General features: G+C 40.9%; 1 protein-coding gene across 4 annotated transcripts in view; it reads right to left on the bottom strand.

Moving 5' to 3' along the window:
* The window catches only part of nos1 (nitric oxide synthase 1 (neuronal)), an 81,474-nt gene that overhangs the window by 54,680 nt on the left and 12,079 nt on the right, over positions 1-14,715 (bottom strand). The window contains exons 1-3 of one of the 4 annotated variants that reach the window (XM_023958052.2): positions 7,159-8,152; positions 4,431-5,195; positions 1,246-1,345 (exon numbers count right to left, since the gene is read on the bottom strand). In XM_023958052.2, coding sequence (XP_023813820.1) covers positions 1,246-1,345; positions 4,431-5,161 — 831 coding nt within the window. In that variant the 5' untranslated portion in view covers positions 5,162-5,195; positions 7,159-8,152. 4 annotated transcript variants of the gene reach the window in all.

Here is a 14,715-nt window from a genome sequence, read left to right as displayed (position 1 = left end):
CTGGTGCAATTTGTATTTTAAATTATGGGAAACAACCAATCCTAGAGCTCCATTTCACTGCTAATCAACTGAAAGGAATCAATGTCCAAAAACTGTGAGGACAATAGATAAACATTTTTGTAAGATATTGATTTATTAAAATGATCAAATAAAGAAATTAGACTAACCAAGTCTGATTAATTTGATTAAGCTGAAAACAATCAAAATTATATCAGCTTGAAAGAGTTCAAGGAAGTGTCACCCAAAACTCCGACTTTGTCCTTTTGTCACACAGGGGCCTATACGCAGATGGGGGGGCATTGAGTGTTTCAGCGGGAGTAAGATCTGCAGCTGCTGGGAATTCTGGGGGATTTGTGTTATCACTCCATCCAGTCCGCTCCCTTTTATGACAGCGGAGAGACGTCGGAGGTGAAAAGAAAATGGGAACCATGTAGAGATTAGAACATTTATTCCCATCAAAGACTCTCAGACCTCGGACCAAAGCCGGATTTAAAGGCGGCTTGCTGCTGGAGCGGACTAATTCCTGAATGATAGGATCAAAACGCAGCACAGATATGTGGGTGTAATAAGTGGCTTAAGTTACAAAAGCTTTTAGATTTGAGAAAAAAAAACCTGATTTTTCATGTTTTGACAAACACTTTCAATCTCAGTCAAGTCAAGCTATATCTCCCTTATGATGCCCTAGAACAAGTGATTCCTGCTTTTATCTTTTCCAGACTGGACTTGGTTAACTCAGTGTACTGTAGAACCAACCAGTTTTTGCTCCGCCGCCTTCAAAATTCAGCTCCCCGCCTTCTAACGAGGACCCTCTCCTCACCGCCTGTCTCTTTAAGATTTCACTTTTTGAAATGTTTGAGTGGTCTGGCACCTCTTCATCTTTCCAAACTCTTGCATTATCATCGTTGATCAGAGGCTCTCAGTGATTCCCAGGACTCTGTTTGTGACCAGGGACCCTTTTCAGCTGGAGCTCCTAAACTTTGGAATGGTCTCCCCCCTCGATGACTTTTACAAACTGTGTCTTTCAACTCCAGTGATCAGAATGTGGAAGCAAAGCCTGTTAGCTTTTATTGTCTCCGATTCTTTTATTGTATTTTATTGTTTAGAGTTTCATTTTCTATGGGTTACATTTTTTACATACTTGTAGACCTTTGGTTGCTTTGGTTTTAGCAAGGGCTTCATTCATAAAGTTGATTGACTGTTTGATGGATGTTCGCATAAACATGTGAGGCTGCGTTTGTTTTTTACCTTGTTGTCAGCTTTGTTGGGCACCTCTTGTATCTTTTCCAGCTGTCTGTCGTTGTCTGGTGGCAGCTGGGGGACCGAGCCGTTGCCAACGCTGGGTTCCCTGGGAGAGAGAAATAAAAGTCTGTCTGGTGAAACCATTTTACTACCCCAATCCCCAAAATGACCATGAAACGGCAACCAGAAGTGTATGAAAGAGGCAACAATTCTCTGATCATCTTTTGATCTATTTTCAAAGTGTTCCCAGTGGTCTTTTATTTATTATGATGCAGTTTTTTAAGTCAAAATTCAAAAACCTTGTCATTTTCTAGGAGGAGTTGATTAGAAATTCACCCCTGAGTTGTGTGCAGGACTGCTGGTGCAGAGCAACCCTGTCCCCACTTCCCATCATCCACCCGTTTGCACACTCTCCTACCAGCTTACAGCCCCTCACATCCCCAACCTACCATTACTGGTGTAAAATAAATGAGCAATATTGGAGCTATCAAGCTGTACAGTTTTGATCCAGATTCCAGCTCAGACGAGGAACACAAAGACGTGCGTGGATTCGTTTGTCTGCAGGTAGATGCATCAGAATGGAGCAGGGCAGGGAGCTTTTCACCAAACGATTTGAATAAAAAAAAATCCCAGAAATTTAGTTTTGAGCCGTCTGTTCTTAATAGATGATCTTTACCGTCAGAAAAATCTCAGGTAATAACTCTGAAAACCCAATTTTCATCAGAGTGAGTCTTTTAACTCTTAAAAATGCTGGTGAATCCCATAACACTTTACCACTTATAAAGCTTCTGCACATTTTTCTACTTCAGACCAAAGAAAGCGATTAGTGCTGAAGCAGAACGCCTGTTCTTTTGGACATGGAGGGTCAATAAACTCTCACCTGCAAACAGACAGAATGATCCCAGATTTAGTTGTAAACTGATCTCATTCTGATGTTTTTCAAAAGCTGATCTGTTGTCTGAACCGAAATCAAGTTCACAGCTGAGCACATGATAGATCAGGATTATGCGGTTCAAACTGTTGCCACTCAGCCCATGAAGACGAGAAGCACACGATATGAAAAGTGAGAGATCTCCCTCCGAGCTGTGATTATATTATCCCCAGAGACTGAATGAGGTGGGGGAGGTGTGTGTGTGTGTGTGTGTGTGTGTGTGTGTGTGTGTGTGGGTGTGTGTGTGTGTGTGTGTGTGTGCTGCCACCATGCTGAACCAAATACAGTAAACTCATCTCAAAGTCTGCATCGCTCCAATCAAAACCGCCCACACACACACATCTCGCCCGCTTTCACACACACTCCCACGAGCACGTGTCCCTGCTAACTGTAAATCCTCACAAGCATTTTATCTCGTTATGGCTGCAATTTGCCGGAGCATATTCCTCCCCACAGTTTGGAGGTGGAGCCTAAACATGGAGAAACAATGGGAGAAGTTGCACGTTTTGCTTGGCATCAGACTGAAGCCGAGCGTCTTCTGCCTCAGACCGCTGAAGCAAAACTGTTTCTCCTTCAAAAACAAAGTCAAGACAACCTCTATTTTTACAATATATATAGAATATGAAAGAACAACTTTGCAAATGTGGGAAAAAAAACGATTTTCAAAATGGTTTATACTTTAAAGAATTTCTCAGTGATGAATTTAGGTTTGGGAAGATTTTTCTTTCTTCATACTATGATCACATATGCATGACTGTGCCAAACTGTAAGAGAAAAAACACCCTTTACTGAATAAAGCATGCACACTTCATGTTTGTAAATAGCTATGGAAGAACTGGATTTAAACTTTTGAGGCTATACCTTTTTTTAGTTTGTTTTTCTGTTTGTTTTAACTGTTATGGGCTTTGGGCTGCTCAAAGTATGAAAGCAGTTTGATTTGATTCATGTTACACTGAACTCCTGTAGCTAAAAAAAAAAGAAGAAACTGTTTAAAAGCAAGAAATAAGGTGTTTCTTTTTATTATTTATTTTGATCTCTTGAACTTCAGATCATTGAGTGGAAAAGAAAAATAAAGTGCAAAAACTCATTTTTCTGGTATTTTTTTCAGTTTCACCTTTAAAATAATGAAATATTTAAAAAAAAGCTTATCTGTTTCATCAAATGTAAAAAGCCACAATGGCCTCCTAAAGTTTACATTTTCACATTTAAAACATTTATTTCTCCCTTAATTTACTTCAGATCAAATAAAAGTGAGGCCACTTACAAGCTAAAGCAAAAATCCTCATTTTGCAACACCTCAGAAGGATCCATTTTTATGTATCCCTCTATTTATTTCTCCGAAAAGCAACAATTCACTCAATTTATATGAATGAAGTACACAAGGATGTGCATACGTTAGTCAAGGATGACAAATTTGATCTCTACAGACCGCAGCCTGGATCGCATTTCTTTTGGTTGTGGGAGTGAAATGGCAGATGGCGATATCGACAGTGCAGAGGGTTTTAAATAAAGCTTAGGATGGAATATGGTCTCCTGCTGAAAAGCCTTGTGATTCCAGCTCCCAAAACCAATGAAAAAAATACAAGTAATCAAAGTGCAGCATTTCTAAGTCACAGGAAATACATCCTTTGTTACATCTCTGCGATGAAGCATTGAGAAACTCACACCTTTTTAATAATTTGTCAGAGACTGCTACAGCTAAAAGCAAACTGGACCCTCCAAGCTGATGAAAGAACATATTCAGCTTTTGTAATGACTAACTGACACCAGGGCCGACATCCAGCGTTTTCCGACAGTTGGAGAAAAAAAAAGCATCCTGGAATGAATGCAGACGTCGCGGCCTCATGCAAATGAAAACATTCTTTGACATCTTCAGTCCTAACAAGCAGCTGCAACAGTGCTGAGCTTCGTAATGAGCGTGAAAACCTGTCCGACTGTTATCAGACATTTAACTCAATTGTCAAAGCTGCTTGAGTTATTAGGGAAAAGCAGTCGACAAATTTGCAAATAGTATTTTAGATTTTCCATGCAATTACTAACCGCTGCATAATGAGTCAGGAATGACAGCTGGGGTGTAATGCCTGTTGCTCAGCAGATGTGTCAGGTTGTTCTGCTGGCCAGTGAAGTGAATAATTAAGCTTTAGGTCACAGGGCCAGGTGCGAGGCCCTGCAGTAGCCAATAAACTCGTTCTGGAGGGACCTGATTGTGTCTTGTTCAATTCATTGTGTCAAAATACAGAGTAATGTGGAGATGAATTACCATGCCACTTGGATCTCTGCATCCTTTCTCATAGCTTTCCTCTGTCCCTCTCCGCTCATTTCCTTTTTGCTGTTTTTGATCAGCCGAAGAACTGGCTCAATCTCTTTAAGCAGATCGTTGTTCTCCTCCATCCCGTTGCACAGGACACCTCCACGACCCCCATCCTTGGTCAGCAGGGGGTCCTGGCTTTGCACAACTCCCTTCTGCAGGAGGGTGATGGAGGGAGAGGACAGGTTCTCGATGGCTCGAAGCTGGGACTCTTTGTTGGGCTGCTGCCCGGGGCTGTAAGCGCTCAGAGGGGACCACTGATCATAGGACTTTGAGGGCGGGATGGTGGGCCGCGTGATCCTGACTGTGCGCTGGCGCCCATCTCCAGACAGGGTGGTCTCCAGGTGGGTGGTGAAGCCCTCTGGCCCGCGCAGGATGAGAACTGCATGGCTCTCTGGACACACGTTCTTCAGCGTCTCCAGGGCCCGTTCATAGGAAAGGTCCACCAGAGGCTTGTTGTTGACAGCCAGGACAATGTCGCCCACCTGCACCAGGCCACACTCCTCTGCTGCTCCACCGCGAATAAGGTCTGACACGATGACAGGTGGTTTGGACACTCTCTGCTTCACCAGAAAGCCCAAACCTCCAACCTTCCTCTTGAAAAGGCGAACTGAGATTATATTAGGCTGCAGCTGGCAGACCGTGGGCTCAGACTCTTGCATCGTGCCTGTCTGGGATTGCATGTGCTTGGATGATAGGAGGTCCTCAGGGACGTTTCTAAAACACACACACACACAAAAAGGAAAAGAGAGGCAATGGGACAAATCAGCACTTATAGATGTTGATTTATCATCACTCAAAACTGTGTATGAGTCATTATGAGAGTTTGGGGAGGTTATGTTACACTGAACACCATGTTCTATGGAGCTGCAGATGCAAAATGTTGTCATCCAAACCCATTCCCCTCCATCTTTTATGGCAACTGCTCCCCAGTGACTTCATTTTGTCTAACAGATAAGTATCCTCAAACATGGATATTCACAATATATTTTCCCACAAAGAATTAGTAAAACTGACAGTAAACAACTGTTAAAGATGAGTGGGGTATCAACAGCAAAACAAGCCTCACTGACAAGTACAGGATCTAAGATAGCTAATCTCAGATGACACTTACATTGAATTCAGGCTTCATCTAAAGGCATCTTTTAACACCAGCAAAGAAATTGCATGACTTGATTCATAAAATAGAAAACAATGGTTTCAGCGTCAGGTTAAGGAATTGTTGAGATTATTGTTTAAAGCTTGTTGCAGTTTTTAAAAGCAAACAAACCAACCAGAATCAAAAGATTCGCTGTTGTTTAATTCTTACAGGTTCACAACAGCCACCAAACGGCCAAGTTAGTGCTTAAAAATCATTACATCTGGTCGCGTGGGTGGCGCCGCGTGTCAGAAGAGCCCGCTCTGCAGGAGCGCGGCAGGAATAATTCAGCACCAAGGTCAGCGCTCAGGATTCAACACAGTGCGCACGTGCGTGTGTGGGCCACACAGAGAAAGAAATCATGTTTTTCTTTTTCTTTTTTTTTCAAATTGAAGCTGATTTTCATTGTTAAGAATGTTTGAATCTGCTTTTACAGGGCACGCGCTGATACTTCGAGTGAAGTGAAACATTAAAGGGGGCAGCTCTACAGTTCACAGCTATAGGGAAAAGCAGCAGTCATTCGGAAGTATTACGTGAACTAAGGTGCAGGAAAAGAAACTCCTCCAGGCGTTCTTCTGGAACCTGTCAATCCTCCGGGAGAAGCAGAACCGGATGCATAAAAATGAGGGAGAAGCGCGTGAAAAGCCAGGAAGATCTGCTTGTTTTCCCTGAATGAGTTAACGGTCTTGATATGAATATTTAACATTAAAGAGCAGCAGAACCGAAAGCCAGCCTGCTTTGATAAAGGTTACAGACGATATGTGGTTGCATAAATCAAGAATCATGTTTACGCGGTCTAAAACATTATGTAATCAATAATAGAGATCGGTTCTAATTAAGACCAAACGTATTCTTAATTAGAACCACATATTACTGATTGACAGATGTCACCATAAAGTTAAACTAGAACATTTACTTAACTTTAAAAAAAATATCACAATTTTCTGTTCAAGTAACCTCTGTTTTTGCGCACATGTTGCACAGCATCGCCATGAAAATCAGTCATTTTCTAGCAGTTTGGCGAATACATTTTCTCATTATTCTTATAGATAAAATTTGATTTTTTTTCTTCTGCAAACGAAGGATTTTTATTTCGTTCAGAGATCAAAACACACGTAAAATATCTAAACTTTATCTCTCTCCACTATAGCCAAATCCATAGTTTTTGCGTGTAATAAAGGCATAAAGGTGACACACAGGTGTGTGAAATGAATTCAGCAACCTGTTTTACAAAATAAGTTTGTTTTGAAGAAATACGTTTTTACAAAATCAAAAAGAAAGAAGGAAAATATGTTCCTTGAAAGACTGATTTGGTGTTCATCAGCTTCTGATCTCACTTTTGCTGGAATATTAGACAGTAAATTAAAAAAAAGCTAAAAACGGCATCTATATTTTCAATTTTGGGTGTTTTCTGTCGACACTTTTCAAAATACATCTTTTCAAAGACGCTCCATCCATCCGCTAGAGCCCAATCCTCATCCAGCGGAATGCGCAGCTTCACCATCAAGAAGCAAGCAAACAGGAATCCAAAGCAGCACTTACCCCTGAGAACAACGGTCGCTTTCTCAACCTGCAGCGAAGTTGGGGCAAAACTCCTGCGCGTCTGCCTCAGATGCGCTCTCAGCAAGAAAAGCGTCTCCAAGTCGCAGCAGCGCGCTCTGCCTCTCTAGAGACGAGGCATGCGTGTGGCTCTGTGCGCGCAAGGGCGCTTTATAACCACTCGGTGATGGGAGACGCCACGACTGGGAGGGAGGCGCGCGCGCCGATTAGATGAACTGCAGATGGATCCATTGGCTCTCGTCATCTCTCAGCACGCAGCGACAGCCTCTCCTCACATTCCTCACTGCCAACAGAGCTTTCTGAAGGCCCTTCAAGGAAAAAGGAAATTCAGAAAGGAGTGGCATCCCCACGCGGCAGCATCCACACCTTGAGCGTCAGATCAAGCCCCGATTATTCCGAGAAACGAAGACAAAGCATTCTTTGGTGGGCTCCGACACTAAACCCGTTCCATGTAGCCGGAATGTGAAGCGTATAACACGGAAATGTCTCTGCAGCAGCTCACATCACGAGTAACCTGCTCTTGAGTTTCTGGAGTTAAAAAAGCAATGAAATAAAATTTCTGTTTTAATAAATTTTTACAAATTAATCCAATGTTAATTTCTACTACTTGCAAAATAAAAATTATATTATTGTAGTATTTTCCTTTTGACCTTTAGAGGTCAACAAAGCTTCCTCCATCTAACCCAGTCTTTTGCATCCTCCAGCTACCTTCATGTCTGCATCCATAAACCTCCTCTTAGGTCTTCCTCCAGACCTCTTGCCACAGCTCTAGACTCAGCATCCTTATACCCATTGACTGGGATGTCCAAACCGTCTCAGTCTGACTTTATCTCTTAACCTGTAACACATGCTGTCCCTCTGCTGTCCTTATTCCTAACTTAGTCAACTCGGTCACTTAAAGAGAACCCTGGCATTTTCATCTCTGCCACCTCCAGCTCTGCTTCCTGTCTTTCCTCAGAGCCACTGTTTCTAGACTGAACAGGCTGGTCTACACCTTTCCTTTCGTTTGAGCTGAAACTCTTCTATCACACGCCACACCTGAGACTTTTCTCCACCCATTACAGCCTGCCTGCACTCGCTCCTTCACTTCTTTTCCACACTCTCCGTTCCTCTGGAATGCTGACCCTAGATCCTTCAAATCCTCCACCTTCTGTATCTCTTCTCCTATTTCCTCACTTGTCCACTTTGGCCCTTCTCATTCAGACACATACTCTGTCTCACAGCAGCTAACCTTCACTTTTCTCCTTTCCGGGGCAAACTTCCATCTGCTGCTGAGAAGCCAAGGGTTTTAAATGTAGTCACTTTTTTTCTCTTTATTTATTTTTCTGTGTTTTCTTTTTCATTAAACAATTTTACAGATAAAAAATATTTAGTTAGTCAAACTGATAAAAAGGCAAAGACGCTGTTGCCATCCATCCGTCCATCGCCTGAACCCAGTGAATCCCTTTCAGGCTGCTGGGGCCTATCCCCACTACAGTTGACTGAAGGCGGGATGCACCCTGAACAGCTCGCCAGTCTGTGGCAGAGCCGCACGCCGTGGCTGTAACTGAAATAATCTGTTTACAGCTGATCACTTGTTTAATATTTTCCCAGCAGTCAAGTGCAGAGCATCAGCAGCTGATAAGGTTGTTGCAAATGAAATTAAAAAATGTAACAAAAGAATGCAAGATGCACAAAAACAGTTTCTCAGGTGACACAAGTCAAGTGGCTAAAGGATAGAAAGTTTACAGAGAAAGAAGTTGTTGTGGAAAGAAGTTTGGGAGATAGAGGCAGAGAGAGGGAAACATGTTGAGAAGTGAAACATGAGAATTTCTTCCATCTCTCCAGAGTCTGAAAGGATGGACGGGTAAGGGAGAATGAATTGTATTGTTTTACTGTTGCATGTGCATTATAGACAACAACAAATAACTACTAAAACTAAAACTAAATTCTAACTAAACCTTCCAAAACTAGAAAAAGCAGAGCCAGCATGCCAAAAACCAGATAATTAGACACAAAAAACCACTCAAGTCAACCAAGTAGGCATAATTCTAAGAAAAAGAAAGCTTTGGAAGGACATTTTAGCTGGGTTTTTTTTAAGATGGCTTCCATCTTGGTTTTTCAAATGGCCAATCAGGTAAATTTGACAAGTATCCCCTTCAAAATCATCGTGCCAAATCTGGTGCTTGTATCACAAATTCCAGGATCAGTTCTGTAATATAAGGAAGAGCTTTATTTCAGGTTATTCTGTGAGAGTATCCAGGAACCACAGAGGAATAAAAGCACACAATGAATGGAATCTCGGCTGAGGTCAGAAGCGTTTGTGAGCAACAGTATGGTTTAATTTCAAGGAAGAGATGCTAGATCTGGTTAAAAGGTGCCTCTGGAGAAGAACAGAAAAGGTTAGAACTCTATTGTGTCTTTGTGGAACTAGAGCAAGTCTAGGAAACAGTGAGAGGAACATGTGGGATAAGCTCTAATCTCTGGAAAGGAAATTCAAGAAAGAGCAGAAATAAAATTCCAGCATGCAAACCTCATGATATGTTAGAGTCTGTGATGGATTACAGATAAACTACAGTGAGGTCATTAAGTATTTGATCACCCTGTGATTTAGCAAGTTCTCACACTTAGAAAACATGGAGGGATCTAAAATTTTCATCATAGTTGCATTTCCACAGTGAGAGACAGAATCTGAAGAAACAATTCAGAAATCACGTTGTACCATTTTTTTAAACAATTTTCTTTTGACAGCTCTTTGGTTTTGCCCATGTTGGTTAGACTTCTGACTGATTGTGGGGGGGCACAGGTACCTTTATGCAATCTAACGACCTCAAACAGGTGCCACTAATTTAGAATCATGAGCAGAGTGGAGTTGGACAACTTAAAAGCAGAGCAGCAGGACTTTGCTGGTCAGAAATCTATGTGATAATCAGGTGATCAAATACTTGTTTATCACAGTAATATACAAATAAATTGTTTAAAAAGATTGTACAACGTGATTTCTGAATGTTTCTTCAGATTCTGTCTCTCACTGTGGAAATGCACCTATGATGAAAATTTTAGACCCCTGCATGTTTTCTAAGTGGGAGAACTTGCTAAATCACAGGGTGATCAAATACTTATTGACCTCACTGTATAACTTCAATATAATATGGTTTCAGTTGAAAACTGTGTGACCAAAAGTTTGTTTGTTTATTTGTTCATGAATTTATTGGGACAGTGCACGAATACATAAAAGCAAAGATGTTTGCACCAGATTGTAACCAAAAGAGATCATTTCCATTTGTAGTTGCTTTACAAAACAGTATATTACGGAGCCCTTGTCCTGACATTAAGATATTAAAATATATCTTGTTCCCTCAGATTAATATCTCGTTCGCACAAAATACTATTCCGTTCCCACAAGATACTATTCCGTTCCCACAAGATACTATTCCGTTCCCACAAAATACTATTGCGTTCCCTCGAAATACTATCCCGTTCCCTCGAAATGATTAACTCATGCGAACGCAATAATTAATCCGTTCGAACGCAGTAATTATTCACGTCATAAGTCATTCACGCGGATATGCTCTCTGTACGCCGGCAAAAGCCGCTTTCAGCGGTAACTTCCGTGTCTCTGTGACCCACATTCGTTGAAAAAAGGAACATGAAAAACAAAAATGATCACTTTATTACTGTCTCAATGAATATAAGAAAAATATCAAAAGATTTATGATAACTAGGGTGCTTTGTCATACGATAGCTCCTGCTAGGCTACTACTAGCTCCGCCGCAGAGCTCTCTGATGTATGCCGGCATTTTAGCAACTGGCTGGTCGGTTGACAGACAGACAGCTAATATTGTAGTTTAGGGTCGAATAGGAATAATAACATTCAGGACTTGTTTTTTTTAACTTTAGCAGTCAGTCGCTTTACATTCGAAGGCTATTAGGCTACATGCTAACTAACTATCCGATCATTTATCCTGTTAGTAATTTACGTCATAGATTTACAGCAGATAACTTCACATTTCTGTCTGTGTGTGTCTCATTATATTGCATTGAAGACACGGAGGATGTTTAGAAAACAGATTTATTTATTTTAAAAAGCACAAAAACATCCATCGTATTCACGTTCACATCATCTGGTACGCCCTCCGTCATCTTGCTGCAAAAGCCGCTTCCTGCTGCTGCTTCCGTGTCTCTGTGAGCATTCAATAGGGGTAAAAATAAAAGCAAGAATGATCGATCTGTTATTTTCTCGATGAAAATCTGAAAAATATATTAAGCTGGCTGCTTCGCCTAATGCACTTACCTTTAGCTCGTAGCATAACAACAATAGCAGCACGTCACGTTTCCCAGCATGCTTTGCTGCCAATCATTGGTCTTGTTGTTACACCTTGGTTACAGGGACACGGTGATTGGCCAATGATAATAATAATATTATTCCTATTCGACCCTAAACTACAATATTAGCTGTCTGTCAACCGACCAGCCAGTTGCCCAAATGCCGGCATACGTCAAAGAGCTCTGCGGCGGAGCTAGTAGTAGCCTAGCAGGAGCTATCGTATGACAAAGCAGCCTAGTTATCATGAATCTTTTGATATTTTTCTTATATTCATTGAGACAGTAATAAAGTGATCATTTTTGTTTTTCATGTTCCGTTTTTCAACGAATATGGGTCACAGAGACACGGAAGTTACCGCTGAAAGTGGCTTTTGCCGGCGGACAGAGAGCATATCCGCGTGAATGACTTATGACGTGAATAATTATTGCGTTCGAACGCAATAATTAATCCGTTCGCACGAGTTAATCATTGCGAGGGAACGGGATAGTATTTCAAGGGAACGAGATATTAATCTGAGGGAACAAGATATATTTTAATATCGTAATGTCAGGACAAGGGCTCCGTAGTATATCATGGCTAAACATTATAAATATATTTACCAAGTTCAGAGAGGTTTTTGAAGTGAAGTAAACGCACTCCAAAAGAAAAAGAAAAAAATCGTCGGGAAAACCGTGATGGTCTTACAAAGATGACCAGGAAATAAAAAGACCAAGAAGCTAAGCCAAGATAAATAAGATCAAGCAAGATTGTTGGATTTGAAAAAAAACAAAAAACAAAATGATGAAATCGACAAGGAATTTAAATTGCCTTAGGACAAACTGTTCAATATGAAAGACAAATTTGTCTATGCAAGAGACGGCTGTAAAGCTGCCCAGAATCAACACTTACAACTCACAGAGCAGCTTTCATAGCTGAAGTTCAAGATCCAACAGCAGGAAGCTCTTATGAAGATGAGTCATCTGATGGACAGGAAGAACAATAGAAAAAAATGCCATCACTTTTCAGCAGAACTCAGATCTACAGAAACAGCCGGAAGATCTTTAAAGCAAGTCCAGCAAACTATCAAACAAGAGAATCGAGTTTTCCAACCTGGACACCAAAAGGAGAAGTTTAGAGGCTGAATGCAAGTCCATTATAGAGACAGTATGCATACCAAAAAGAGTGAAAGAGCAACATTCAGTTTCAAACACATTGATGACATTAAATGCATCACAGACTCCCTCACAAAGGGAAAAATGCTCTTGGAAGAAAAGAGAGAGGCTGATATCTTAACCCCAGAATCTTGAGGGTTGCTTCATGAATATCATCAAGTAATTTCCAACATTGAGGATTTGATGAAGCAAAACTCCAAATTTGGAACTAATGAAACTTATTGTTGAGGTCATATAAACAAAAAGGCCAGGGTCAAGCTTGAAGATGCAAAGACAGACGAGGAAGCTGCAAGGAAGGAAATATTCTGCTCTGAAAGAATGGGTTTCACAACGTAGATCCAACAACCGGAAGCTGTTCTGACTAAACCTTAGTGTCCTGATTCTGGACACAAAGGTTTGAAACCCAAAGCTGAGTTGGAAGGAAAACCAGCTTCTTCAAAGCAGATTCCCATGAATACGGAAAAGACCCAAAGGTCAAAACCTCCAGTGAGGAAGCGCCTGTGGACACCTGCTAAGGAAGCTCGCCAACAGAAACTTCCAACAGCTTGAAAGAGGCTAGAAATATGTAGGAAAGACACAACAAATGATTACTGCTGTTAGCAAACTTAAATGTCCTGCTGTTGGAAACCAAGGTTTGAAACCCAAAGCTACATTGGAGGGAAAACCAGTTTCTTCACAGATTTCTACTGCTGTGTTAAAGACCCAAAGGCCTGACTAAACCTGCAGCGAGGAAGCAGATTTATTAGAATGTGTTACTGTTAACTATTATCATTTAATGCAAGTCAAAACTTTTTAAAAGTGGAATTTAACAATAATTCTAATTTCTTTGCATGTAACATAAATCCAGTTTTGCCAAAACGACTAACTTTGAAAGTAAAAGAAACAGGATCTTTAAGAGGTTAGCTTTAAAAGTTAAAATAAATAATCTGCTTTACATACACATTTCAATCCTTTTTATCTTCAACTAAGATAGTGTTCTTGATTCTCCCATCAGGGGCAGTTAAAGCAGAAGACACAAATAAAAAGCTGCAAAATATGTATTTTGCTGCTTCATGACTAAAAACATCATTAAAGATCAACTCCAGTGAAAATGATTTTTTTTAATGTTTTTTTCTATTGACGGAAAATTAAGAAACTTAGCTCAAAGTCGCATTTCTGATTTTTTTTTAATTTAAACTGTTGTATATCAGGAGCAGACAAAAAATGCCATTTCAAAAAGACTGTAGTTGTGACGTTACAAATGCAATGTGCAGGCCGCAGTCTCCTTCCTCTACTCCTCTGATGCATCCACATGTAGACAGCTATCCGCCTACAACCGTGTTTTCCTCATCCAAACTGTACGACTGGATAGCTCCAATACTGCTTGCCAGAAATGTCTGAAAACAGAATAATCCTGATCAAAAGACCACTGAAAATAGATCAAAAGATGATCGGAGTGGGACGTTGATTTTGTTTTGTACCTCCTTTTGAGAGCATCATCAAGCATGATAGGTGTCCAGCAGACTAGGAAACAGTACAGTACTCGCATACATTAGAGCTCCTCATCTTTGTAAGAGATGGCTAAGTAAGTTTTCACTGTAACACTTTCTCAGGTTCTTTTCAGAATAGAGCAAAGTAATTAGATCCATGTATCATAACATGCTGAGTCCCCCCCTCAACCCACATACACACACACCTTGTGGAGACTTATTAGTTGACACTCAGACGTTTAGGTTACAACAAAGGTACCAGTATGTAAACCCTGCAAACAACCTGACTTCCTGCGTTACAATCAGGCCAAAGGGAAGACAATTCCTCCTTGGTTTGTTCACAGAGACACAGGAAGCTCCGATTTGAGCTCACGACATGTAGACGAGTCAAAGCTGATGATACCTGCTCCTAAATCAGTTCATGTTGAAACAACCTGGGCTGTGGCTACACCACTCCAACATGGAGATTTCAATTTAAGCCCGAACTGTAACGGATTATCTTTTACCGCTTGATCATTCGTCTTCTGCTGAACTTTGGCCAGATGGTCAAACTGCCATTATCTTGGATGATAGCTCGGGAATTAATATTTTCGCCGAACATCAAGGGAGTGTA

The sequence above is a fragment of the Oryzias latipes genome, chromosome 9 (assembly GCF_053564925.1).
Source record: "Oryzias latipes strain Hd-rR chromosome 9, Olatipes_Hd-rR_3.1".
NCBI classification, from domain to species: domain Eukaryota; kingdom Metazoa; phylum Chordata; class Actinopteri; order Beloniformes; family Adrianichthyidae; genus Oryzias; species Oryzias latipes.
This window is presented reverse-complemented; position numbering and strand designations above follow the sequence as displayed.